The 27340-nt window shown below is 37.8% G+C and overlaps 1 protein-coding gene across 1 annotated transcript; it reads right to left on the bottom strand.

The window, feature by feature from the left end:
• Positions 1-1572: 1572 nt before the first annotated feature.
• LOC139901781 (probable serine/threonine-protein kinase PBL7) lies at positions 1573-27340 on the bottom strand. The gene is made up of 6 exons (XM_071884458.1): positions 27278-27340; positions 26986-27179; positions 3102-4179; positions 2932-2970; positions 2253-2646; positions 1573-2048 (listed from the first exon to the last, which is right to left on the bottom strand). The coding sequence occupies exons 1-5, from the start codon at positions 27338-27340 to the stop codon at positions 2602-2604; spliced, it is 1419 nt and encodes a 472-aa protein (XP_071740559.1). The 3' UTR covers positions 1573-2048; positions 2253-2601.

Here is a 27340-nt window from a genome sequence, read left to right as displayed (position 1 = left end):
ATTCGATTTGAATTTTTGGTTAAAAAGATGAACAACAGAGTATTTCGAGCTTTTTATATAATTATATTTTTTTTTCTGTTTTCCAATCCTCAATTGCAAGTGTGGGTAGTTGTATATAAAGATGTAAATCGAATATTTGATGCAGTAACATCATGTAATCCATTTTTGTTTGATATACTAATTGATATGGACTTGTAAAAAAAAAAGAACGACAAGAAAAATAATAATATACAATTAAATAAGTAATCATGATTGAGATATATAACTGATTTAAATCCTATATATCTACTGTTAATATTAATGATAAATAATTAAAGATACTCTAATAATAATGATGCATTTATTAATTTTATAATTTATAAAAATACTAATAATAATAATAATAGAAATAATAATATTATTATTAAAAATATTAATGATGATAAAAATAATAAATTTAATATTAATAATAATGATAACTATGATGATTTTTAATGTTAATAGTTATAGTTATAATAATAATAATAATGTAACAATATACATGTTTCAAACTTTATATCTATATATTATATAATGTTGATAATACAGATATTAATATAAATATTAACTTTTAATGAAAGTAATAAAATAATAATAATAATATTGATAATTTTGAAAATAATAGTTAATGATGTATTTACATCATGACTAACTTATAATTTCAATTATTCTTATAATATTATTTATATCTTTATACCCCTAAAATTATTAGAATCTTATTAATTACAATTATAACAGTAATAATAAAAATAATATTAATAATACAAATATTGATGTTAGTATTACTAATAAGAATGAAAGTAATGCTTATATTATTACAACAATTATATTTTTAACTAGTAATTTAATATATTTATACTACAATTTATTATGTAATGCTTATATTATTACAACAATTATATTTTTAACTAGTAATTTAATATATTTATACTACAATTTATTATGTATACTATATATATATATATATATATATATATATATATATATATATATATATATATATATATATATATAAAATACATATATTTAATATTTAATATTTAATATTTATACGTTTTAATATATTACAATATATAATCATCAATTATATAGAAATAATATTCACATATATATTCATTTTAACAACCTTATGATTTTGTATATTATTTTACTTATTTATTATTATTTCAAATTATTATATATATACTTACATTTATATATATATATATATATATATATATATATATATATATATATATATATATATACACACACATACATACATATTTATTTATAAACAATTATTCGTGAATCGTCGGGTAAGGTCGAAGGTTAATTGAATATATTAAACAGTTCCAACTTTTTGAGACTCAACTTTACAAATTTTGCTTATCGTGTCGAAATCATATAAGATTTAAAGTTTAAATTTGGTCGAAAATTTCTGGGTCGTCACACAAAATGCCCAACCACTTAACCACCAATCATATTTAATTTGATTAGTTACTGGATCGCCAAAATAAATAAAAAACTACTGAAGAATATATTGAACAGACACTCTTTTTTAATGTGAGTTTTCAGTTTCAATTTCTATTCATTGTATTACAAAGCCCATCTATAAAATATCATAGTCTTTTAAGGTGTCATAGAATAAAGAAAACACATCACACTCAGATATGTATTCTATTTTTTTACAAGAAAAGAAGGAATATATTCTTTAGTATTTGGGAGTCAACTACTGTTGGTTTCTTCAAGATAGCACTCATGCAAGACCTGCAATATTTTATACATTGATGGGCATTGTTCTGGATCACATTGAAGACATTTTGAAATGAGTAAGGCCAACTTGAATGCTCCCTTTGGAGGATCGTCGTTAACTAGAAGCTGTGGATCCATGATCATCCTCAAATTTTCTGTGTCTGACAACAACGGAATAGCCCACGTCACCAAATTTTGTTTATCGTGAGGTCTGTTCAAATCATACACCTGCACCCCTGTTAGTATTTCCAGCAGTACCACTCCAAATGAATATATCTCACTCTTCATTCCAAATCCTACGAAAGTTGCTCTTCATTAGTCTGGTGTTGACATGCAAAAGCCCGTTGGCCAGTACATAAATAATGAAACGAATGCATATAAGCACGCCTAGTTACATGTAACGAATTGTAAGCAAAATAAGTTTGAAAAAGTTGATAAGGAGCAGATCAGTAAAACCTTTGATACTACATTCCAACAATAACTTTTATAGCACATCTTACCATCATCTATCCAATGAGACTGAGAGAAAAAAAACCCCATCAAATTTGTAACTGTGGTATCGGAACCACTCAGGTGCGGCATAAAATGCATCTGTACTGAACGAGTATGTACCAAAAGTTAAAAATGCATCTTCTACTTCGAAGTCTGAAGGTCTTGCATTATTTTCCTAATAATTATATTAAGGGAAACATATACCAATGTCATTTTTATGGATGGATGAAAAAATGGGAGTATGTAAAAAGACAATTAGGTTTACCGAGTCCACCAATATAAGAGAGGTCTTAAATTGCATATATGCTGGTTGGTTCCTTTGATGCAAGAAAAACAGACCTTGAGCCGCTCCTAGTGCTATTTTGAGTCGTGCAACCCAAGAAAGTGATGTTTTACCTTCTTCTGCATAGGAAAAACATATACATACATTAAGTCTCTACAATTCGAAGCCAGCCTAATTGTGAAAGGTACTCAAGAACAATATTTTTAAAGGAATATATTAACAAGTATGTGTTAGTTCATTAATTTGAATCCAATTTATAATGGAGGATTCCGAAGAATTCTTGACAGTTGCATAAAGAAGATACTCTTACTTCTGATTAAACATCTATCTAAACTTCGGTCTGCGATGAGCTCATAAACACAATATAGATCTTGTTTTTCCAAATAATATCCTAAGAGTTTTACCAGGTTAGGATGACTGAATTCTTTAGGTTTAAGACGCAGCTGCAAACCAAAATAAACCTTCAGATGTAATCTTAATAATTTGCAAGAATAGATGTATGTATTAATGTATTATCAACAAGAAGTCCCCATTAATATTTGATAGGTCAAACACATATAAGTATTCAAATTACCTTTGATGTTCCATGAGTAGGCTTCTTACTAACATACATCCCCAAACCAACACCAGATTTTGTTGGGGCATACATATTTTCATCCACCCAAAATTTGTAATTGGTTGCAGTTAAGTTGTCTTGGAAATAATCTATCGCGCTTACCAATTCAGTACATTTAAAAACTCTTAGACTAGTTTCACTGTTGCTTCCTCCAACTGCAGCCGTCGTCAAGTCAGCCATGCCTACAAAGAAATTTCTTAGCTTGTTCATAAAATTGACTTCTTCACCAACAGATTCGGTTGTATTTTTTTCTTGCAAGAGAATGGAATCGAGCTTAACCACAACTTCTGCCATTGTAGGGCGTTTTTTTGGTTCATTATCCAAGCACTGGGCTGCTATACTTGTAAACTCCTTCGAGGATTTTTTTGAGACTTGTCCGATCAATCTAGGGTCAATTATCTGATTGATTTTTCCTTGTTTTATCTGATTTTGAACCCATACAGCTAAACTCCATTGCTCTTCGTCAATGCTTCGATCTACCGCTTGCCTACCAGACAAGACCTCAAATAGCACAACCCCAAAGGCATAAACATCGGATTTTCTAGTCAGTTTTCCACTGAAAAAATAAGAAGGATCCATATATCCAAAAGTCCCTTTGACTAAGGTACTCACAAAAGATTTTGTTTGGTTTATTGGTCCAACTTTGGCCAATCCGAAGTCTGAAATTTTTGCAGCAAAATTTCCATCCAACAAAATATTTGAGGACTTCACATCGCGATGTATGACCCCGTGTTGAGTTGATGTACCTGTGTGAAGGTAATCTAACCCACGGGCTGCACCTATACATATTTTTAATCTTTGTAACCAGGATAGACCCGTACCTGTTTTGTGGAGGTGATCTTGAAGGTTCCCATTGGGCATAAACTCATAGGCTAGAACCATCTCATTTCCTTCATTGCAATAACCGATAAGTGACACAAGATTACCATGTCGCAGCTTAGAAAGAATCTCAATCTCAGCCTCAAATTCACGGACCCCTTGGTTAGATGTAGTTTGCAAGCATTTTAACGCAACTTGGTCTACTAAACCAATTTTGCTGATACAGTTAGAGAAGAGAAAACTTATAACTAAGTAATATTGTAATTGTATTTTGTATTAATAAAAGTGTTCTTTGTTAAGTTTCCCGGTTAAGCCTTAGTTCGTGTTTGAGTTCTTAGTGCACTTGTGTTATTTTTATTATATGGTCGGCTCTGCCGCCTAAGTGATATATGGTCGGTTATACCGCCTGAATGATATATGGTCGACACTGTCGCCTAAGTATTATTGTGCACTAAAGATTTATAAAATTAAAGGCTAACCAACGTCAAAGTGTTGATGTAGTGAGTGAGTATAACCTAGGTCCTCTATAGTGGGTGTGTTGGGCTCGTCAAAGCTTCCAACAATTGGTATCAGAGCCAGGTTCATTCGGGACCATCTCTAGTGGAGGAAATCATCGGTAAACGTTGGACATTTACATCGACTTGTTTTCACCAAGGCTTTAAGGGAGATTCTGTCGGAGCACAGTTAGGAACTGTGAAAGCTCATCGATCTGGGACCAAGCTTATTGGACGTTGGACGTCATGATGGCAGATCTTGCAAGTACGAGCAGTGGAATCAAGAGTCTCAATAACCACAACTATGGTTATTGGCGGACTTGCATAGAATCCTACCTACAAGGACAGGATTTATGGGAAATAGTTGCTGGCAGTGACACAACGCCTCCACCGAAAGAAAATGCCGAAGCCTTGAGAAAATGGAACATCAAGGCCGGGAAGGCTTTATTTATATTGAAGACTACAATCGAGGAGGATCTATTGGAGCACATCCGTGACGAGAAAACACCAAAGGCAGCTTGGGAAACTTTTGAAAAATTATTTTCAAAGAAGAATGAAGCACGCCTCTAGCTCTTGGAAAATGAACTCGCAGTTATCTCTCAAGGAAGTCTGTCTATTTCTCAGTATTTCACCAAGGTGAAATCTATTTGTCATGAGATATCTCAACTTGCTCCTGAAGAGAAAGTGAGTGATGCAAGGATGAAGAGAATTATCATCCACGGCTTAAGGTCCGAGTATAATGGATTTATAGCCACTGTGAGAGGATGGCCTATTCAACCATCATTAATAGAGCTGGAGAATTTATTGGCTAATCAAGAGGCATTAGCCAAGCAGATGAATGAAGTAACCATAAAAGACGGAGAAGATGCACTCTTCACCAATAAGAAGAAAGCAACATCTCGAAGACAAGAGGCGATGAAACAAAGTAAGACATATGGGTGGAAGGGTCACCCAAAATCAAAAGGCAACGCTTCAGGGGGAGCTCAACAAGGAAGAAGAGATCATCGCCAACAATACGGGAAAAATGATAAGAGAAAGAATGGTGAATGCTTCAATTGTGGCAAGAAGGGTCATTTTGCTCGAGATTGTAGATTCCCCAGAAGGCGAACTTTCGAAGGAAATGTGGCCGCTGCAAGAGATGAGAAGAAAGAGGTCACATTTGAATCAACCATTAATGAGAAAACATGGGATTCAGAAGCTGGATTCTCTGCTGAAGCTGACATAGATGATCAAGCTCTTGCAGCAACCTTAAAGTCAAAAATAAACTACAAAGATGATTGGATCATCGATTCTGGGTGCTCAAATCATATAACCAATGATGAGACGAAGCTGCAAGAAATGGATGACTACAAAGGAAAGAGAGTCGTGTTGACAGCCGATAATTCAAGGTTATCTATTTCTTACATTGGAAAGACAATAATTCCAAATGAAGGCGGCTCTCATAAGCTCCAACTCGAGAAGGTGTATCTTGTCCCTGGCCTAAAGAAGAATTTACTATCAGTACCACAATTGACAGCAGAAGGGAATTATGTGCTCTTTGGACCAGAAGATGTGTTCGTATTCAAGAGAGTGAAGGTGGTTGGCAATCCAATTATGCAAGGAAGAAGAATAGAGTCGGTCTATGTACTATCTGCTGAAACATCATATGTGGATAAGACTCGAAAGAATGAGACGGCTGATCTTTGGCATGAACGTCTTGGGCACGTGGGCTACAACAAGTTAAAGGAGATGATGGTGAAACACATAGTAAATGAGCTTCCTCAAATTGATATCCGAACAGAAACAATTTGTGCTGGATGTCAATTTGGCAAAGCTCACCAATTGCCATTCAAGGAGTCACAACATCAGTCCAAGACACCACTAAAGCTCATACACTCAGACGTCTTTGGCCCAGTGAAACAAACATCACTTGGAGGAATGAAGTATATGGTGACATTCATTGATGACTTCTCAAGGTATGTGTGGGTTTACTTCATGAAGGAAAAGTCGGAGACTTTTCAGAAGTTTAAAGAGTTCAAGAAGAAGATAGAAAGTGAGCTCAATAATAAGATTAGGTGCTTACGCACAGATAATGGAGGAGAATATTTATCGACTGAGTTCAATATCTATCTTGAGAAGTACAAGATTAGAAGATGTAGCGACCCGACCAAATCGTCATTGACGGCGCCGTCTACTTAGGTCCCGTTACGTGGTCATAAGTCTTTAAAACAACGTTTGACCAAAAGATATGTCGCATTCATTTCAAATGTAAAGGTTGTTCAAGTTTTACAAGAATAGTTCCACCACAAGTTACGATACCAAGTTTTAAGTACAAATGAAACTTATGCGACACAATTTAAAAGTATCCAAAAGACGCTCCATGTATGCATGTATACTCGATATCCAATGCAAGTATCAAAATAATGAGCGGAAGCATGTATCATGTATCGTTCAAGGACCTGAGAAAAACATAGAAATCTGTCAACGAAAACGTTGGTGAAATCATAGGTTTAAGTAGGTAAGTACAAGTGAACCACAAGATTTGCATCAATGAAATAATAGTAATACATTCCAAAAGTTTGTTTCACGAGCACCCAATTATCAAAGCTTAACATTCCTTCCATTGTATACCCCATCACTTAGTGCTAGAACAAACACTGATTCTCGAAAATATATTTCATCCGTAGACGGTAGCGAACCGTCAAAGATGAGGGTTGTCAACCCATATGGCCATATAACATAAGTTCTCGCTTACACCCGGCAAGTGTAACTAATGATAATCGAATTGAGGATTTTTGTTCTAAACTCGTATGTAGAATGTTTGTTTTCCCGTTCTTGTGTTCACTTAGTTCAAAAGAATCGTTTATGTTTTCTCATCCCAATATAAGTTCAAAAAGAGTAAAAGTGGGACTATGATCTCACCTTTGATTGCACGAGTATAAATGTACTTCACAAAGTAAACGTGTGCAAAGACAAAGCTAGTCTTGACCTAAACATATAGGTTGTATCAATAACGGTAAACACAAACGGTCAAAGATGTTCAATTAGTCCTATGGCTCGTTACGACTCGATTAAGTATAGCATGTGAATCACGTTGTCAAGTTTCATACAAGAAACAAGTATAAAAGCATGTTAGAATGATTGTATAAAAGTTTGGTTAAGTTTGACTAAAAGTCAAACTTGGTCAAAGTCAAAGTCAACGGGGTCGGGTCGGGTATCCGACAATTTTCCCATGATGAGAAATCATTTATGAGCAGAATGGCCAAGTTTCATGTTAATCGGAGTTACGGTTAAGCGGGAAACATTTTGTGAAAGGAAAAATAAAACAAAAAAAATGAGCTGGGCATATGCGCGGCGCGCAATGGGTTGCGCGGCGCGCACCCAGTGCAATTTCTGGTCAGAACTCAACCAAGAAGGCAAACATCTGGGATTTCTAATTCTGCGCGGCGCGCAGGTATGTGCGCGGCGCGCACTACCTGGGAAACATGTTGTTTGCAGAAAATTGGTCTAAGTCACGACCCAAAACACAATTTAACACATTTCATGCACCGAAAACATTTAAAACGCATACTATATATCGTTGGAAAGGTAATTTGAAAAGGAAAACAACTAACTACCTTTCACAAGCAAAAACATCAATTACAATAACCGAAAACTTCGTCAATTGATCAAGAAAGGTTTATTTTCAAGGTTTCAAGTTCGTAAAACGTATTTTATGATTCGGGAATCCAATTTACACATACGATATGCCGTTTCGAAGGTAATTAAGCATACATTACAACTAATCACTAACAATTAACATTCCATGGTATTCAATGCATCAAAATTCCATTTCAAGTTCATCAAACCCTAACCCAAATTCACCAAAATCAATAATCAAGTTCATGAAGTTTTCTAAGGCAACCTACACATCAAATTGAAGCTAGTGATGCTAGTAACACAATTAAAACATCAACTTTTAACATCTAACAACATATGATCATCCAAAATTCAAGAACAACACACCAAAATTCAAGTTCATGCTAGTTACACTAAAACAACGAGATCGAGCATATAAATCATATATTCATGTTAGACTTGAGCCATAGACACTAATTAACACTTTTATAAGTTAAAAACATTAAGAACACAAAATCTAGTGATTTTAGAAAGTTACCCAAATGAGATGAAGTTGGTACCAAAACGAAGAGGATGAAGAGAGGATCACGAATATGTAATTTATTTTGTTGTAAGCCTCCTAGATCGAATTTAGATGATGATTGAATGAATATGGTTTTGGGTGTGTGTGTTCTTGCTAGAGAGAAAGAGAGAGAGAGAGATGAAGATGAAATGAATGGGTGAAAGGGGTTTGACCCTTTGACCTAGTCAAGGGTTTGATCCCTTGTCAAGTTTAGTCCCTCAACTTTCGTTCGGGTGCGGGAATTACCTAGACGAGATAATTTAAAACGCGTATCAACGGGAGATGTTATAAACATATAACGGACTTTATATTAGTATAACGGAAAAGTAAATGGAAAAAGGCGGGATGTTACATTACCTACTCCTTAAATGAAATTTCGTCCCGAAATTTAAGTAGGCGTAGTAGTCGTTGTTTCTTCCTCGAGATCTTGCGTTTCCGAATTCACGAATAGATGAGGATACTTCCTTTGCATTTGATCTTGTCTTTCCCAAGTAAACTCGGGTCCTCTTTTGGCATTCCAACGAACCTTAACAATCGGGATTCGGCTTTGTTTCAATGTCTTGACGGAGGTGTCCACAATTTCAACCGGTTCCTCCACAAAATGAAGTTTGTCATCGATAGTAAGTTCTTCGAGAGGGATGACGATATCGGGTTCGGCAAGACACTTTTTCAAGTTAGATACATGGAAGGTAGGATGAACGGAGTTCAATTGAGGCGGAAGATCTAAACGATAAGCAACGGTTCCAATACGCTCCAAGATTTCGAAAGGACCAATATACCGCGGATTTAGCTTCCCGCGTTTCCCAAAACGGATTACACCCTTCCAAGGTGCGACTTTTAACATTACTCGGTCACCGACTTGAAATTCAAGATCGTTGCGTCGTTTGTCGGTATAGCTCTTTTGACGACTTCGGGCCGTCCTAAGCCTATCTCGGATTTGAACGATTTTCTCGGTGGTTTCGTGAATGAGTTCGGGTCCGGTGATTTGCACGTCGCCTACCTCGGCCCAACAAAGAGGTGAACGACATTTGCGGCCATATAGCGCTTCAAAAGGTGCGGCTTTAATACTCGCGTGATAACTATTGTTGTAAGAGAACTCGGCGAGAGGTAAGTGATTGTCCCAAGTTTTTCCGAAATCAACCACGCAAGCTCGCAACATGTCCTCTAAGGTTTGAATTGTACGTTCGCTTTGTCCATCGGTTTGAGGATGATATGCGGTGCTCATGTCTAAACGCGTTCCCAACGCTTCTTGCAATGTACGCCAAAATCTAGAAACGAAACGGCCATCTCGGTCGGAGATAATCGATAAAGGTACACCGTGTCGGGCTACGATCTCCTTAATGTAAAGTTGTGCAAGTTTCTCCATTTTATCCGTTTCTTTCATGGCAAGGAAGTGTGCGGATTTGGTGAGACGGTCAACAATAACCCAAATGGTATCATAACCGCCCGTCGTTTTTGGTAGCTTGGTGATAAAATCCATCGTTATCCTTTCCCACTTCCATTGCGGGATCTCGGGTTGTCGAAGTAGTCCGGACGGTCTTTGGTGTTCAGCTTTGACTTTGGAACATGTCAAACACTTGGAAACATAAGTAGCTACGTCCCTTTTGATGTTCGGCCACCAATATAGCTGTTTAAGGTCGTGGTACATCTTATTGGCACCGGGGTGAATCGAGTATCGTGACTTATGGGCTTCATCTAAAATAAGGCTTCGTAGGTCCCCATAACTAGGCACCCAAATCCTTCCGGCGAAATATCGGAGCCCGGTTTCTTTAACTTCGAATCGAGAGGTGAGGACGTTTAAGTGTTCGAGAGAGATGTTTTCATCCTTGAGAGCCTCATCTTGGGCTACCCGAATTTGGCTATTAAGGTTTGTGTGGATGGTGATGTTTAAGGCTCGGACACGGAGAGGCACCGCTCTTTCTTTTCGACTTAAGGCATCGGCTACTACATTTGCCTTCCCGGGATGGTAACGAAGCTCGCAATCGTAATCGTTTAAGGTTTCAATCCACCTTCGTTGTCTCATGTTTAGTTGCTTTTGATCGAAAATGTGTTGAAGGCTTTTGTGATCGGTGAAGATAGTACTCTTGGTTCCATAAAGATAGTGTCTCCACATTTTAAGTGCAAAGACAACGGCTCCGAGTTCGAGATCATGTGTCGTATAGTTTCGTTCATGAATTTTGAGTTGTCGAGAAGCATAAGCAATGACTTTCGTTCGTTGCATCAATACACACCCAAAACCATGTTTCGAGGCATCACAATATACAACAAAGTCATCATTGCCTTCGGGAAGTGACAAGATAGGAGCGGTGGTTAGCTTCGTTTTCAAGATTTGGAATGCGGATTCATGTTCGGTCGCCCAAATGAATTTCTTTCCCTTGTGAGTCAATGCGGTTAGAGGACGTGCAACCAAAAAGAAGTTTTCGATGAATCTACGATAGTACCCGGCGAGACCCAAAAATTGACGAATGTGAGTAGGAGTAGTAGGAGTCTCCCATTTGCTAATGGCTTCGATTTTCGTGGGATCGACTTTAATACCTTGATCACTTACAACATGACCAAGAAATTGAACTTCCTTCAACCAAAATTCACACTTGGAGAATTTGGCATAAAGTCGTTCTTGTCTCAAGAGTTCAAGCACAAGTCGGAGATGTTGTTCGTGCTCTTCTTCATTTTTAGAATAGATCAATATGTCATCGATGAACACAATAATGAATTTATCGAGATACGGTTTGCACACGCGGTTCATAAGATCCATGAACACCGCCGGTGCGTTAGTGAGACCAAATGGCATTACAAGAAATTCATAACTACCATAACGAGTTCGGAAAGCGGTTTTGGAGACATCTTCCCCCTTAACCCTTAATTGATGATAACCCGAGCGGAGATCGATTTTCGAATATACACAAGACCCTTGTAGTTGATCAAAGAGGTCATCGATGCGAGGAAGAGGATATCGGTTCTTAACCGTCAATTTATTTAGTTCACGATAATCAATGCACATTCGTAGGGATCCGTCTTTCTTTTTAACAAACAAAATCGGAGCGCCCCAAGGTGAATGGCTAGGTTGGATAAAACCACGGTCAAGTAGTTCTTGGATTTGACTTTGCAATTCTTGCATTTCGGATGGAGCAAGTCTATACGGTGCACGTACTACGGGTGCGGCTCCCGGAATAAGATCGATTTGGAATTCAACCGGTCGATGAGGCGGAAGACCCGGCAATTCGTCGGGAAATACATCGGAATAGTCACTAACAATTGGCACATCATCGATGTGCTTCTCATCGGACTCGACTTTCTTAACGTGGGCAAGGATCGCAAAACAACCCTTACGGAGTAGTTTTCTAACTTTAACACACGAAACGAGGTTGAGTCCGGTGCAACTCTTATCGCCATAGACGATCAAAGGTTCACTATTCTCGATAGGAATTCGGATTGCGTTAAGATCACAAAGAATGTGAGATTTCGTTTTGACTAACCAATTCATACCGATTATTACATCAAAGCTTCCTAGTTCCATGGGTATCAAATCAATTTCAAATTCCTTACCCAAAATGTTTAAAGTACACCCCCGGTAATATTTGTCGGCACTTAATAGTTTCCCGTTAGCCACTTCAATGGTATAAGGGGTATCTAATGGAAGAGGTGGAGTGCTAAAAGAATGAGTCAAAGTCTTGGATACAAAGCATTTATCGGCACCTGAATCGAATAAGCAAGAGACATAAGAATTGTTGAGGAGAAACGTACCCGTGACTAGTTCAGTGTCATCCCGGGCTTCCTCGGTGTTGATGTTGAAAGCTCGGCCGCGCGTATTGGTGTTATCTTTCCTTTTCGGGCATGCATTTCTATAATGACCCGTTTGACCACATTCGTAACAAGTGCCCGTCTTTGGTGCATTGGGCCACTTTCGAGCAACGGGTGTGGCACTTTTACAATCGTTGGCCTTATGACCAACTCCTTGGCACCGGTGGCAAATTAACTTGCCACATTCACCAAAGTGATGTTTGTTGCATTTGTTGCAAAGAGGTAGGTTCCCGGCATAACCCCTCTTGCCGTCGTTGTTGAAGGGATTTTTGGTGAAGGTGTTGTTGTTGTAGTTGGTTGATGGAGTGGCTTCCCATTTCCTTTTGTTGCCACCCGACTTGTCCTCGGCCTTAGGAGCCGGCACTACGATTTCGTCAACCGTTTCAATTAGTTGGCGAGCCATGTTCATAGCGGCTTGATGAGTAGTGGGTTTGGATGACATCACCCCTTGTTTGATGCTTTTTGGAAGACCGAGCATGTAGAGCTCAATCTTTTGAGATTCGGGGTTAACAAGATTAGGACACATCAAGGATAGTTCGGCGAAGCGTTGATTATAAGCTTTAAGATCGTTTCCGACCGCTTTCAAAGCTCTTAGTTCTTCCTCAAGCTTTCGGGTTTCTTCGCGCGGAAAATATTCAACAATCATCTTTTCTTTTAGATCGGCCCAAGAGAGGGCATGAGCTTCATCGGTACCCACCGATTGAACATAGGTGTTCCACCATGTTAGAGCAATTCCGGAGAAAGTGTGAGTGGAGTATTTGACCTTGTCTTGATCCCGGCAACCGCTTATGCTAAAGACGGCCTCGGTTTGTTCAAACCAACGAGTAAGCACAACCGGTCCCCCGGTTCCATCATAAGTGTGGGGTTTGCACCCCATGAAAGCTTTGTAGGAGCACCCTTCGCTAGAGTTACCGGCTCCTTGGTTGTTGTTGTTGTGGTTGTTATTATTATTGTTGTTGGATGAGTGACCGGCCATGGCCGCATCTACGGCGGTGGCTATCATCCGTTCGAGAGCTTGTTCGGGAGTTTCATTGCGGCGTACACGACGAGGAGCCATTGTTCCTTCAAGACACAAGAATATCATTGATTAGTATTCTCAATAATACTAACCGTGATATAGAATAAAGATAAAGAGAAGTTTTTCCTCGACTCGCCTTAAATTCTTTATGTCATAATGTCGGAACGTTCATATGAGTCACCGTAATATAATCCCGGAAATTATATTACCCTGATTCATATGTGCATTCGACATCATTTCATATAGTCAAGGTGGCGCGTCAATCAAATTAAACAACGTGAGATTAAGATGAACTAAGAGTAGATATGAGTAGAAGCGTTCGAGTATAAATGCACAAGTAGTCAAGTAATTCCTACTTCAAGTCTATATGCCGGTTGTAGTCTAGACTCACCAATGTACCCTATGACTCGGGGTTGACACTAATGAACTCTAAATCCCTACAACCAACGCTCTGATACCATCTGTAGCGACCCGACCAAATCGTCATTGACGGCGCCGTCTACTTAGGTCCCGTTACGTGGTCATAAGTCTTTAAAACAACGTTTGACCAAAAGATATGTCGCATTCATTTCAAATGTAAAGGTTGTTCAAGTTTTACAAGAATAGTTCCACCACAAGTTACGATACCAAGTTTTAAGTACAAATGAAACTTATGCGACACAATTTAAAAGTATCCAAAAGACGCTCCATGTATGCATGTATACTCGATATCCAATGCAAGTATCAAAATAATGAGCGGAAGCATGTATCATGTATCGTTCAAGGACCTGAGAAAAACATAGAAATCTGTCAACGAAAACGTTGGTGAAATCATAGGTTTAAGTAGGTAAGTACAAGTGAACCACAAGATTTGCATCAATGAAATAATAGTAATACATTCCAAAAGTTTGTTTCACAAGCACCCAATTATCAAAGCTTAACATTCCTTCCATTGTATACCCCATCACTTAGTGCTAGAACAAACACTGATTCTCGAAAATATATTTCATCCGTAGACGGTAGCGAACCGTCAAAGATGAGGGTTGTCAACCCATATGGCCATATAACATAAGTTCTCGCTTACACCCGGCAAGTGTAACTAATGATAATCGAATTGAGGATTTTTGTTCTAAACTCGTATGTAGAATGTTTGTTTTCCCGTTCTTGTGTTCACTTAGTTCAAAAGAATCGTTTATGTTTTCTCATCCCAATATAAGTTCAAAAAGAGTAAAAGTGGGACTATGATCTCACCTTTGATTGCACGAGTATAAATGTACTTCACAAAGTAAACGTGTGCAAAGACAAAGCTAGTCTTGACCTAAACATATAGGTTGTATCAATAACGGTAAACACAAACGGTCAAAGATGTTCAATTAGTCCTATGGCTCGTTACGACTCGATTAAGTATAGCATGTGAATCACGTTGTCAAGTTTCATACAAGAAACAAGTATAAAAGCATGTTAGAATGATTGTATAAAAGTTTGGTTAAGTTTGACTAAAAGTCAAACTTGGTCAAAGTCAAAGTCAACGGGGTCGGGTCGGGTATCCGACAATTTTCCCATGATGAGAAATCATTTATGAGCAGAATGGCCAAGTTTCATGTTAATCGGAGTTACGGTTAAGCGGGAAACATTTTGTGAAAGGAAAAATAAAACAAAAAAAATGAGCTGGGCATATGCGCGGCGCGCAATGGGTTGCGCGGCGCGCACCCAGTGCAATTTCTGGTCAGAACTCAACCAAGAAGGCAAACATCTGGGATTTCTAATTCTGCGCGGCGCGCAGGTATGTGCGCGGCGCGCACTACCTGGGAAACATGTTGTTTGCAGAAAATTGGTCTAAGTCACGACCCAAAACACAATTTAACACATTTCATGCACCGAAAACATTTAAAACGCATACTATATATCGTTGGAAAGGTAATTTGAAAAGGAAAACAACTAACTACCTTTCACAAGCAAAAACATCAATTACAATAACCGAAAACTTCGTCAATTGATCAAGAAAGGTTTATTTTCAAGGTTTCAAGTTCGTAAAACGTATTTTATGATTCGGGAATCCAATTTACACATACGATATGCCGTTTCGAAGGTAATTAAGCATACATTACAACTAATCACTAACAATTAACATTCCATGGTATTCAATGCATCAAAAGTCCATTTCAAGTTCATCAAACCCTAACCCAAATTCACCAAAATCAATAATCAAGTTCATGAAGTTTTCTAAGGCAACCTACACATCAAATTGAAGCTAGTGATGCTAGTAACACAATTAAAACATCAACTTTTAACATCTAACAACATATGATCATCCAAAATTCAAGAACAACACACCAAAATTCAAGTTCATGCTAGTTACACTAAAACAACGAGATCGAGCATATAAATCATATATTCATGTTAGACTTGAGCCATAGACACTAATTAACACTTTTATAAGTTAAAAACATTAAGAACACAAAATCTAGTGATTTTAGAAAGTTACCCAAATGAGATGAAGTTGGTACCAAAACGAAGAGGATGAAGAGAGGATCACGAATATGTAATTTATTTTGTTGTAAGCCTCCTAGATCGAATTTAGATGATGATTGAATGAATATGGTTTTGGGTGTGTGTGTTCTTGCTAGAGAGAAAGAGAGAGAGAGATGAAGATGAAATGAATGGGTGAAAGGGGTTTGACCCTTTGACCTAGTCAAGGGTTTGATCCCTTGTCAAGTTTAGTCCCTCAACTTTCGTTCGGGTGCGGGAATTACCTAGACGAGATAATTTAAAACGCGTATCAACGGGAGATGTTATAAACATATAATGGACTTTATATTAGTATAACGGAAAAGTAAATGGAAAAAGGCGGGATGTTACAGAAGACAATTAACTTGTCCCAATACTCCACAACAGAATGGAGTCGCAGAACGCAAGAATCGTCACCTTTCCGAAACTTGTAGAAGTATGCTTCATGGTAAGAATGTGCCAGGAAGATTTTGGGCTGAATGTATGAGAACTGCATCATACGTGATAAATAGGCTTCCACAAACAAAGTTGGGCCATATTTCACCGTATGAAAGATTATGGAAGATCAAGCCAACCGTCAACCATCTCAAGGTTTTTGGATGTGTATGCTACGTCTTCGTGCCAGATCATCTAAGAAGAAAATTTGATAAGAAGGCAATTCGATGTATTTTTGTCGGTTATGATGAATCAAGAAAAGGATGGAGATGTTGTGATCCAAATACTGTAAAGTGCCATACTTCAATAAATGTGGTATTTGATGAAGCTTCTTCATGGTGGTCACCTCAAAAGATAGAGCTTCCAGAATCTCATGGATTAGAAGAAGGTCCAGAAGAGAAAGAAGAACGTAAAGAGCAAATAGTAGATCCAACTAAAGAAGGAGAAGAGTCGTACTCTAAGGAAACGAGTCCATGGAAAACTGGTGTGCATCAATCTGTATCCAAGGAGGTTCGTCCAAGCCAAATGGATGTCGAGGAGCATGTACAAGAATTACGGAGATCAACAAGACCGAGGCAACCTAATCCGAGGTATGCCAATGCTGCTCATGTGGATGAATCAATACCTATTGAGCCTTCTACTTATGAAGAAGCAGCGCAAAGTCGAGAATGGCAGAAAGCGATGGAAGAAGAAATTAATGCACTAAAAGAAAACCAGACATGGAGTTTAGTTCCAAAACCAAAAGATGTAAAACCAATATCTTGTAAATGGGTTTACAAGGTGAAGACTCGATCAGATGGATCCATTGAAAGGTATAAAGCTCGACTTGTTGCTAGAGGTTTTTCTCAACAATATGGGCTGGATTATGAAGAAACGTTTAGTCCAGTGGCGAAGAACACAACAATTCGAGCTTTAATAGCTTTAGCCGCTAGCAAATCTTGGAAGCTGTGGCAGATGGATGTCAAGAACGCTTTCTTACATGGAGAACTTGACAAAGACATTTATATGGAGCAACCAAGAGGCTTTGAGAACAAGTTCCATCTTGACCATGTCTGCAAATTAAAGAAAGCACTATACGGCTTGAAGCAGGTTCCAAGAGCTTGGTATGGGAAGATTGGCGAGTTCTTGGTACAAAGTGGTTTCACAGTTGCTCCTTCAGATTCTAGTTTATTTGTGAAACAAGATCAAGGAAAACTAGCCATAGTGCTAGTATATGTGGATGACTTAATCATCACGGGAGATCACTATGAGGAGATCCAAAGAATAAGAGAGAATCTGTCTATCAGATTTCATATGAAGGAGCTTGGAAAACTCAAACATTTTCTTGGACTCGAAATAGAGCAGAAAAGAGAAGGATTATTTCTGGGACAACAGAAATATGCGCGAGATCTTTTACAAAAGTACGGATTGCTTAATTGCAAACCTATATCAACTCCGATGGATCCGAATACAAAACTACGAGCAGATGAAGGAAAAAGTCTTCAAGATGTTACCATGTATCGAAAGTTGGTCGGAAGTCTTATTTATCTCACACTAAGCCGGCCAGATATATCTTATGCAGTTGGAGTGGTTAGTCGATACATGAGCAATCCGAAGAAGCCTCACCTTGATGTTGTACGACGCATCTTAAGGTATGTTAAAGGTACTATTAACTTTGGCATTTTATATAAGAGAACAAAAGAATGTCGGGTGACTGGATATTGTGACGCCGATTACGCTGGAGACTATGGTACACGACGGTCAACAACTGGATACATGTTTAGTCTTGGATCATGAGTAATATCATGGTGCAGCAAGAGACAACCAACAGTATCCTTGTCAAGCACTGAATCAGAATATCGATCGACATCATCAGCAACACAAGAAATTACATGGTTGAAACAACTAATGGAAGATCTTCATCAATCAACAGATTATCAAGTAAATCTTCTTTGCGATAACCTATCAGCTATACGACTAGCAGAGAATCCAGTCTTTCATGCAAGAATAAAACATATAGAAGTGCACTATTATTATGTTCGCGAGAAGGTCCTTGAAGGGAAAATCAAGATGATGCCAACAAAGACAGATGAACAGGTTGCAGATATATTCACCAAGAGCCTAAGTAAACCGAAGTTTACAAAATTCATAGAAGCACTTGGAATGGTCTGCAAGACATCGTTGGAAGAAAATTTGCATTGAGGGGGAATGTTAAAATACAATGCAAATTTGGTATTATAAAATAATATGAAATTAGTAGATGTATATATGTAGAATATCTAGATTTTAATATGTATAAGAAAATATTTAGATATTAGAATATGAAAGAAAAATCTAGAAATTGAAATGTAAAAGAAAAATCTAGATATTTGTAGGTTGTAGAAATATCTAGATATTTATATATCCATGGAAATATCTAGTGTCTAGAAAGTTCCATGGAGTAGTATAAATATAGGTGAAGTTTTCATTTGTAGTGTGTGAAGAAGAGAAGGTGTGAGTAAGGAGTGAAGAAGAGTTAGAAGAAGAAGGTGTGAGAGTTGTGAGGAAGTAAGAAGAGTGTGAGTTAGAGAAGAGAAAACTTATAAGTAAGTAATATTGTAATTGTATTTTGTATTAATAAAAGTGTTCTTTGTTAAGTATCCCGGTTAAGCCTTAGTTCGTGTTTGAGTTCTTAGTGCACTTGTGTTATTTTTATTATATGGTCGGCTCTGCCGCCTAAGTGATATATGGTCGGTTATAACGCCTGAATGATATATGGTCGACACTGTCGCCTAAGTATTATTGTGCACTAAAGATTTATAAAATTAAAGGCTAACCAACGTCAAAGTGTTGGTGTAGTGAGTGAGTATAACCTAGGTCCTCTATAGTGGGTGTGTTGGGCTCGTCAAAGCTTCCAACAGATACATTTATAAACGTTACCAAAACCTCCTAACCTAATAACTAGTTTCTCATCGAAGTTGTTGGTGGCTGAATGGATCTCAGCAAGTGTGAAGTGCTGAAAGGTTTGCTCAGGCAGTATGATTGAGGAGTTTGTATCCGCAGCCTTGATATGTTGAAGTAACATCGTCGGCAAAATTTTCCGAGCAGCTGTTCAATAGATTCAAAGTTGGTGGTCAACGGGTTTACTTAGGATTTGCTAGTTGGGAGGCAATGACAAAGTCTTCACATGGAAAGATAGAAAAGTCAACAGAGTTTCAATATCTACTTTCTAGTAAAATAAATATACACACTTATTTCTATTCTTAATTTTAATTTTTAATTTAATATTAAATTAAATTTCACGGATGTTACCTATTGTTTGTACGCGGACGAGTGTAATGCGAATGGACACAATTGTTTTCATTTGTTACGCGGGGAGTCCTTTCACTAACAATCGTTGATTTTTTCCATTAAAATTCCTTCAGGTGCAGGTTAATCCCTTTTTCTTTGCTCTTCTTCGTCCCCCTTCTTAAATTCCCTCTGTTCATAATTGAATGAATCTGTTGAGTTATTATAGAGATTTCATATCGACACTGAAATAAGATTACGAAGTGAAAATTCAGTAATCTATCAGTTGCACTGTATATGCATCAAGTAAAAGCAGCCATATAAATGAGTGTTCATCTAGCTGTCACTGTCCTTTTTACCCAAGATACCATTACCAACAACATATATTTGCTTCGAAAGTTCAAATCCTTTCACATTCATTATTAGCTATATTAGGCATTGCAATTGTGTAAATTTGTTACTTTAACAACACGATTCAAGTATCCAATGATGCAAACTCTCTCAATTTCCACTTATGCGGCTGACATCACCAACAGATCTTTCAAAATGTGTGAAACCACTAACACTCTCGATTTCTGATCCACAAAAGTCTCGTTTAATCACCTGTAAAATGTATGAATGTAGGGTTTGGAAGTATCGGTTTCCATCAGCAAACAAATAATGGCGACGCCGATGGCTGAAGACCCAAGCTTTTGACAAGTTTAGCATGATCATGACAAACACAATTGGGAAATTAATTTCTTCCATTTCTCACTCAATTGTATGAATTGATTCATAATACATAAACCGGCTTATGAGCCCTAATAATTACCTAATTTAATGACCTAAAAGAAACATAACAAACTAATTACAACATTTACACAAACAGTATCTATACTATGTACAGTTATCCGAATGGCCCGTGAACTTGTAGTTGACTTTGTTTGACTGTCTTGACCTGTCTTTATAACCCCCCCTTAAGTTGTGAGCTATAAATTTCAGCAACTCCCAACTTGGCTATCAACTTATTATGCTGGTCAACCGTTACAGTCTTTATAAACACATCTGTCAATTGAGTTTTGGTGTTAACACATTTAGGCTTAACCCAACCATGTTTGACGTGATCTCTTATGTAATACACATCAACCTCAATGTGCTTTGTTCATGCATGAAACACAGGGTTTGCTACAATATTAATTGTAGCCTGGTTATCACAATACAAATCAACATGACCCAAATCATTTAGGCCCTTCATAACAGGTTAGAGCCATGGCTCTATATTTTACTTTTGCAGCTGATCTAGATACCACCCTTTGCTTCTTTAATTTCACAGACACAAGAGAACTATCTAGCAAAATACAGTTCCTGTAGTTGACCTTCTAGTCATTGGACAACTTGCCTAATCTGAGTCACAATATGCTTTTAGCTCTACAGAAGAATTTGTTGGAAGCTTCGACGAGCCCAACACACCCACTATAGAGGATCTAGACTATACTAGACTCACTACACCAACACTTTGACGTTGGTTAGCCTTTAATTTTATAAATCCTTAGTGCACAATGTACTTAGGCGACAGTGTCGACCATATATCTTTAGGCGGTATAACCGACCATGTATTACTTAGGCGGCAGAGCCGACCATATAATAAGAACAACAAAAGTGCACTAAGAACTTAAACATAAACTAAGGCTTGATCGGGAAACTTAACAAAAACACTTATATTAAATTACAATTACAATATTACTTACAAGCTTTATCTTCTCTACTTTCGCTAACTCACACTCTTCTTCTCTTCTTCACAACTCACTTCTTATTTCACTCTCACAACTTCACACAACACAAATGAAATCTCCTCCCATATTTATACTACTCCATGGAACATTCTAGAACCTAGATATTTCCATGGATATATAAATATCTAGATATTTCTACAACCTACAAATATCTAGAATTTTCTTTTACATTTCAATTTCTAGATTTTTCTCTCATATTCTAATATCTAGATATTTTCTTATACATATTAATATCTAGATATTTTACCCATATACATTTACTAATTCCATATTATTCTAAATTTGCATTGTATTTTAACACTCCCCCTCAATGCAAATTTTCTTCCAATGATGTCTTGCAGACCATTCCAAGTGCTTCTCTGAATTTTGTAAACTTCGGTTTACTTAGGCTCTTGGTGAATATATCTGCTACCTGTTCATCTGTCTTTGTTGGCACCATCTTGATCTCCCCTTCAAGGACCTTCTCGCGAACATAGTGATAGTGTACTTCTATATGTTTTGTTCTTGCGTGAAAGACTGGATTCTCTGCTAGACGTATAGCTGATAGGTTATCGCAGAAAAGCTCTACTTGATAGTCTGTTGATTGATGAAGATCTTCCATTAGTTGCTTCAACCACATAATTTCTTGTGTTGCTGATGCTGCCGATCGATATTCTGCTTCAGTGCTTGACAAGGATACTATTGGTTGTCTCTTGCTGCACCATGATATTACTCCTGATCCAAAACTAAACATGTGTCCAGTTGTTGACCGTCGTGTATCATAGTCTCCAGCGTAATCGGCGTCACAATATCCAGTCACGTGACATTCTTTTGTTTTCTTGTACAAAATGCCAAAGTTAATAGTGCCTTTAACATACCTTAAGATGCGTCGTACAACATCAAGGTGAGGCTTCTTCGGATTGCTCATGTATCGACTAACCACTCCAACTGCATAAGATATGTCTGGCCGGCTTAGTGTGAGATAAATAAGACTTCCAACCATCTTTCAATACATGGTAACATCTTGAAGACTTTTTCCTTCATCTGCTCGTAGTTTTGTATTCGGATCCATCGGAGTTGAGATAGGTTTGCAATTAAGCATTCCGTACTTTTGTAAAAGATCTCGCGCATATTTCTGTTGTCCCAGAAATAATCCTTCTCTTTTCTGCTCTATTTCGAGTCCAAGAAAATGTTTGAGTTCTCCAAGCTCCTTCATATGAAATCTGATAGACAGATTCTCTCTTGTTCTTTGAATCTCCTCATAGTGATCTCCCGTGATGATTAAGTCATCCACATATACTAGCACTATGGCTAGTTTTCCTTGATCTTGTTTCACAAATAAACTAGAATCTGAAGGAGCAACTGTGAAACCACTTTTTACTAAAAACTCGCCAATCTTCCCGTACCAAGCTCTTGGAGCCTGCTTCAAGCCGTATAGTGCTTTCTTTAATTTGCAGACATGGTCAGGATGGGACTTGTTCTCAAAGCCTCTTGGTTGCTCCATATAAATTTCTTTGTCAAGTTCTCCATGTAAGAAAGCGTTCTTGACATCCATCTGCCACAGCTTCCAAGATTTGCTAGCGGCTAAAGCTAGTAGAGCTCGAATTGTTGTGATCTTTGCCACTGGACTAAACGTTTCTTCATAATCCAGCCCATATTGTTGATAAAAATCTCTAGCAACAAGTCGAGCTTTATACCTTTCAATGGAGCCATCTGATCGAGTCTTCACCTTGTAAACCCATTTACAAGATATTGGTTTTACATCTTTTGGCTTTGGAACTAAACTCCATGTCTGGTTTTCTTTTAGTGCATTAATTTCTTCTTCCATCGCTTTCTGCCATTCTTGACTTTGTGCTGCTTCTTCATAAGTGGAAGGCTCAATATGTATTAATTCATCCACATGAGCAGCATTGGCATACCTCGGATTAGGTTGCCTCGGCCTTGTTGATCTCCGTAATTCTTGCACATGCTCCTCGGCATCCATTTGGCTTGGACGAACCTCTTTGAATGTAGATTGATGTACCCCAGTTTTCCATGGACTCGTTTCCTTAGAGTACGATCTATCTCCTTCTTTAATTGGATCCGATATGTGCTCTTTATGTTCTTCTTTCTCTTCTGGAACTTCTTCTAATCCATGAGATTCTGGAATCTCTATCTTTTGAGGTGACCACCATGAAGAAGCTTCATCAAATACCACATTTCTTGAAGTATGACACTTCCCAGTATTTGGATCACAACATCTCCATCCTTTTCTTGATTCATCATAACCGACAAAAATGCACCGAATTGCCTTCTTATCAAATTTGCTTCGTAGATGATCTGGTACGAAGACGTAGCATACACATCCAAAAACCTTGAGATGGTTGACGATTGGCTTGATCTTCCATAATCTTTCATATGGTGAAATATATCCCAACTTTGTTTGTGGGAGTCTGTTAATCACGTATGAAGCCGTCATCATACATTCGGCCCAAAATTTTCCTGGTACATTCTTACCATGAAGCATACTTCGACAGGTTTCAGCAAGATGACGATTCTTACGTTCTGCCACTCCATTCTGTTGTGGAGTATTAGGGCAAGTTAATTGCCTTCTGATCTTGTGCTTCTTAAGATAGATATTGAACTCGGTTGATAAATATTCTCCTCCATTATCTGTGCGTAAGCATCGAATCTTAGTATTGAGCTCACTTTCTACCTTGTTCTTGAACTCTTTAAACTTCAGAAAAGTCTCCGACTTCTCCTTCATGAAGTAAACCCACACATATCTTGAGAAGTCATCAATGAATGTCACCATATATTTCATACCTCCAAGTGATGTTTGTTTCACTGGGCCGAAAACATCTGAGTGTATGAGCTCTAGTGGTGTCTTGGACTGATGCGCTGACTCCTTGAATGGCAATTGGTGAGCTTTGCCAAATTGACATCCAGCACATATTGTATCTGTTCGGATATCAATTTGAGGAAGCCCATTTACTATGCGTTTTACCATCATCTCCTTTAACTTGTTGTAGCCCACATGCCCAAGACGTTCATGCCAAAGATCAGCCGTCTCATTTTTTCGAGTCTTATCCACATAAGCTGTTTCAGCAGATAATACATAGACCGATTCTATTCTTCTTCCATGCATAACTGGATTGCCAACCACCTTTACTTTCTTGAATACGGACACATCTTCTGGTCCAAAGAGCACATAATTCCCTTCTGCTGTCAATTGTGGTACTGATGGTAAATTCTTCTTTAAGCCAGGGACAAGATACACCTTCTCGAGTTGGAGCTTATGAGAGCCGCCTTCATTTGGAATTATTGTCTTTCCAATGTGAGAAATAGACAACCTTGAATTGTTGGCTGTCAACACGACTCTCTTTCCTTTGTAATCCTCCATTTCTTGCAGCTTCGTCCCATCGTTGGTCATATGATTTGAGCACCCAGAATCGATGATCCAATCATCTTTGTAGTTTATTTTTGACTTTAAGGTTGCTGCAAGAGCTTGATCATCCATGTCAGCTTCAACGGAGAGTCCTGCTTCTGCATCCCATGTTTCCTCATTAATGGTTGCTTCGAATGTGACCTCTTTCTTCTCATCTCTTGCGGCGGCCACATTTCCTTCAAAAGTTCGCCTTCTGGGGAATCTACATTCTCGAGTAAAATGACCCTTCTTTCCACAATTGAAGCATTCACCATTCTTTCTCTTATCATTTTCCCCGTATTGTTGGCGATGATCTCTTCTTCCTTGTTGAGCTCCCCCTGAAGCGTTGCCTTTTGATTTTGGGTGACCCTTCCACCTATATGTCTTACTTTCTTTCATCGCCTCTTGTCTTCGAGATGTTGCTTTCTTTTTATTGGTGAAGAGTGCATCTTCTCCGTCTTTTACGGTTACTTCATTCATCTGCTTGGCTAATGCCTCTTGATTTACCAATAGATTCTCCAGCTCTATTAATGATGGTTGAGTAGGCCATCCTCTCACAGCGGCTATAAATCCATTATACTCAGATCTTAAGCCGTGGATGATAATTCTCTTCATCCTTGCATCACTCACTTTCTCTTCAGGAGCAAGTTGAGATATCTCACGGCAAATTGATTTCACCTTGGTGAAATACTGAGAAATAGACAGACTTCCTTGTGAGATACCCGCGAGCTCATTTTCCAAGAGCTGGAGGCGTGCTTCATTCTTCTTTGAAAATAATTTTTCAAAAGTTTCCCAAGCTGCCTTTGGTGTTTTCTCGTCACGGATGTGCTCCAATAGATCCTCCTCGATTGTAGTCTTCAATGTAAATAAAGCCTTCCCGGCCTTGATGTTCCATTTTCTCAAGGCTTCAGCATTTTCTTTCGGTGGAGGCGTTGTGTCACTGCCAGCAACTATTTCCCATAAATCATGTCCTTGTAGGTAGGATTCTATGCAAGTTCGCCAATAACCATAGTTGTGGTTATTGAGACTCTTGATTCCACTGCTCGTACTTGCAAGATCTGCCATCATGACGTCCAACGTCCAATAAGCTTGGTCCCTGACCGATGAGCTTTCACAGTTCCTAACTGTGCTCCGACAGAATCTTCCTTAGAGCCTTGGTGAAAACAAGCTGATGTAAACGTCCAACGTTTACCGATTTCCTCCACTAGAAATGGTCCCGAACGACCCGCTCTGATACCAATTGTTGGAAGCTTCGACGAGCCCAACACACCCACTATAGAGGATCTAGACTATACTGGACTCACTACACCAACACTTTGACGTTGGTTAGCCTTTAATTTTATAAATCCTTAGTGCACAATGTACTTAGGCGACAGTGTCGACCATATATCTTTAGGCGGTATAACCGACCATGTATTACTTAGGCGGCAGAGCCGACCATATAATAAGAACAACAAAAGTGCACTAAGAACTTAAACACAAACTAAGGCTTGATCGGGAAACTTAACAAAAACACTTATATTAAATTACAATTACAATATTACTTACAAGCTTTATCTTCTCTACTTTCGCTAACTCACACTCTTCTTCTCTTCTTCACAACTCACTTCTTATTTCACTCTCACAACTTCACACAACACAAATGAAATCTCCTCCCATATTTATACTACTCCATGGAACATTCTAGAACCTAGATATTTTCATGGATATATAAATATCTAGATATTTCTACAACCTACAAATATCTAGATTTTTCTTTTACATTTCAATTTCTAGATTTTTCTCTCATATTCTAATATCTAGATATTTTCTTATACATATTAATATCTAGATATTTTACCCATATACATTTACTAATTCCATATTATTCTAAATTTGCATTGTATTTTAACAGAATTATTTGCTAACAAAACACCCAGTGCAGGTGCCAGCAACAAATATCTTAGTAAATGCTTGGTTTCTTGATAATGTACACTAGTTGGTGTTTGCATAAACTGAATGAGTAATTAAACACTATAGCATATATCAGTGGTAATAGTCACGTAGATGAGCTTACCAATAAGCCTTCTATATATTTCTGAATCATGTAAAGGAGATCCAACATTAGACTGCACTTTGGTATTTCGATCCAAAGGAAGTTTGTATGGCTTGCAATTAAGTACACCATGTTCTTTCAACAAATCCATGGTATACTTTTGCTATGAAACAAAAATGCCTTAATTAGACCTGGATATTTCCAATCCCAGAAAATAGCTCACATTGCCCAGATCCTTCATGTGAAATTGTGACTTTAATTGATCCTTTAAGTGCTCAATATGAGATGGACTACTATCGGTAATCAATAGCTTATCAACATATATCAGAATTGCAGTAAATTGACCATCATCTCTTTTGGTAAACAAACAATAATCTACCTTGGACTGTTGATACCAAACGACAAAAGAGCATAAGAAAGCTTTGCAAACCGCTACCTTGGTGCTTGTTTCAATCCATATAAAGACTTTTTTAACTTACAAACTTTGGTTTTGACTGCAGGAATGTGTTGTACCAACTCCCCCTTTCCTGCATATCCCAAAGCCAT

This window comes from Rutidosis leptorrhynchoides, chromosome 3, assembly GCF_046630445.1.
Source record: "Rutidosis leptorrhynchoides isolate AG116_Rl617_1_P2 chromosome 3, CSIRO_AGI_Rlap_v1, whole genome shotgun sequence".
NCBI lineage: Eukaryota > Viridiplantae > Streptophyta > Magnoliopsida > Asterales > Asteraceae > Rutidosis > Rutidosis leptorrhynchoides.
This window is presented reverse-complemented; position numbering and strand designations above follow the sequence as displayed.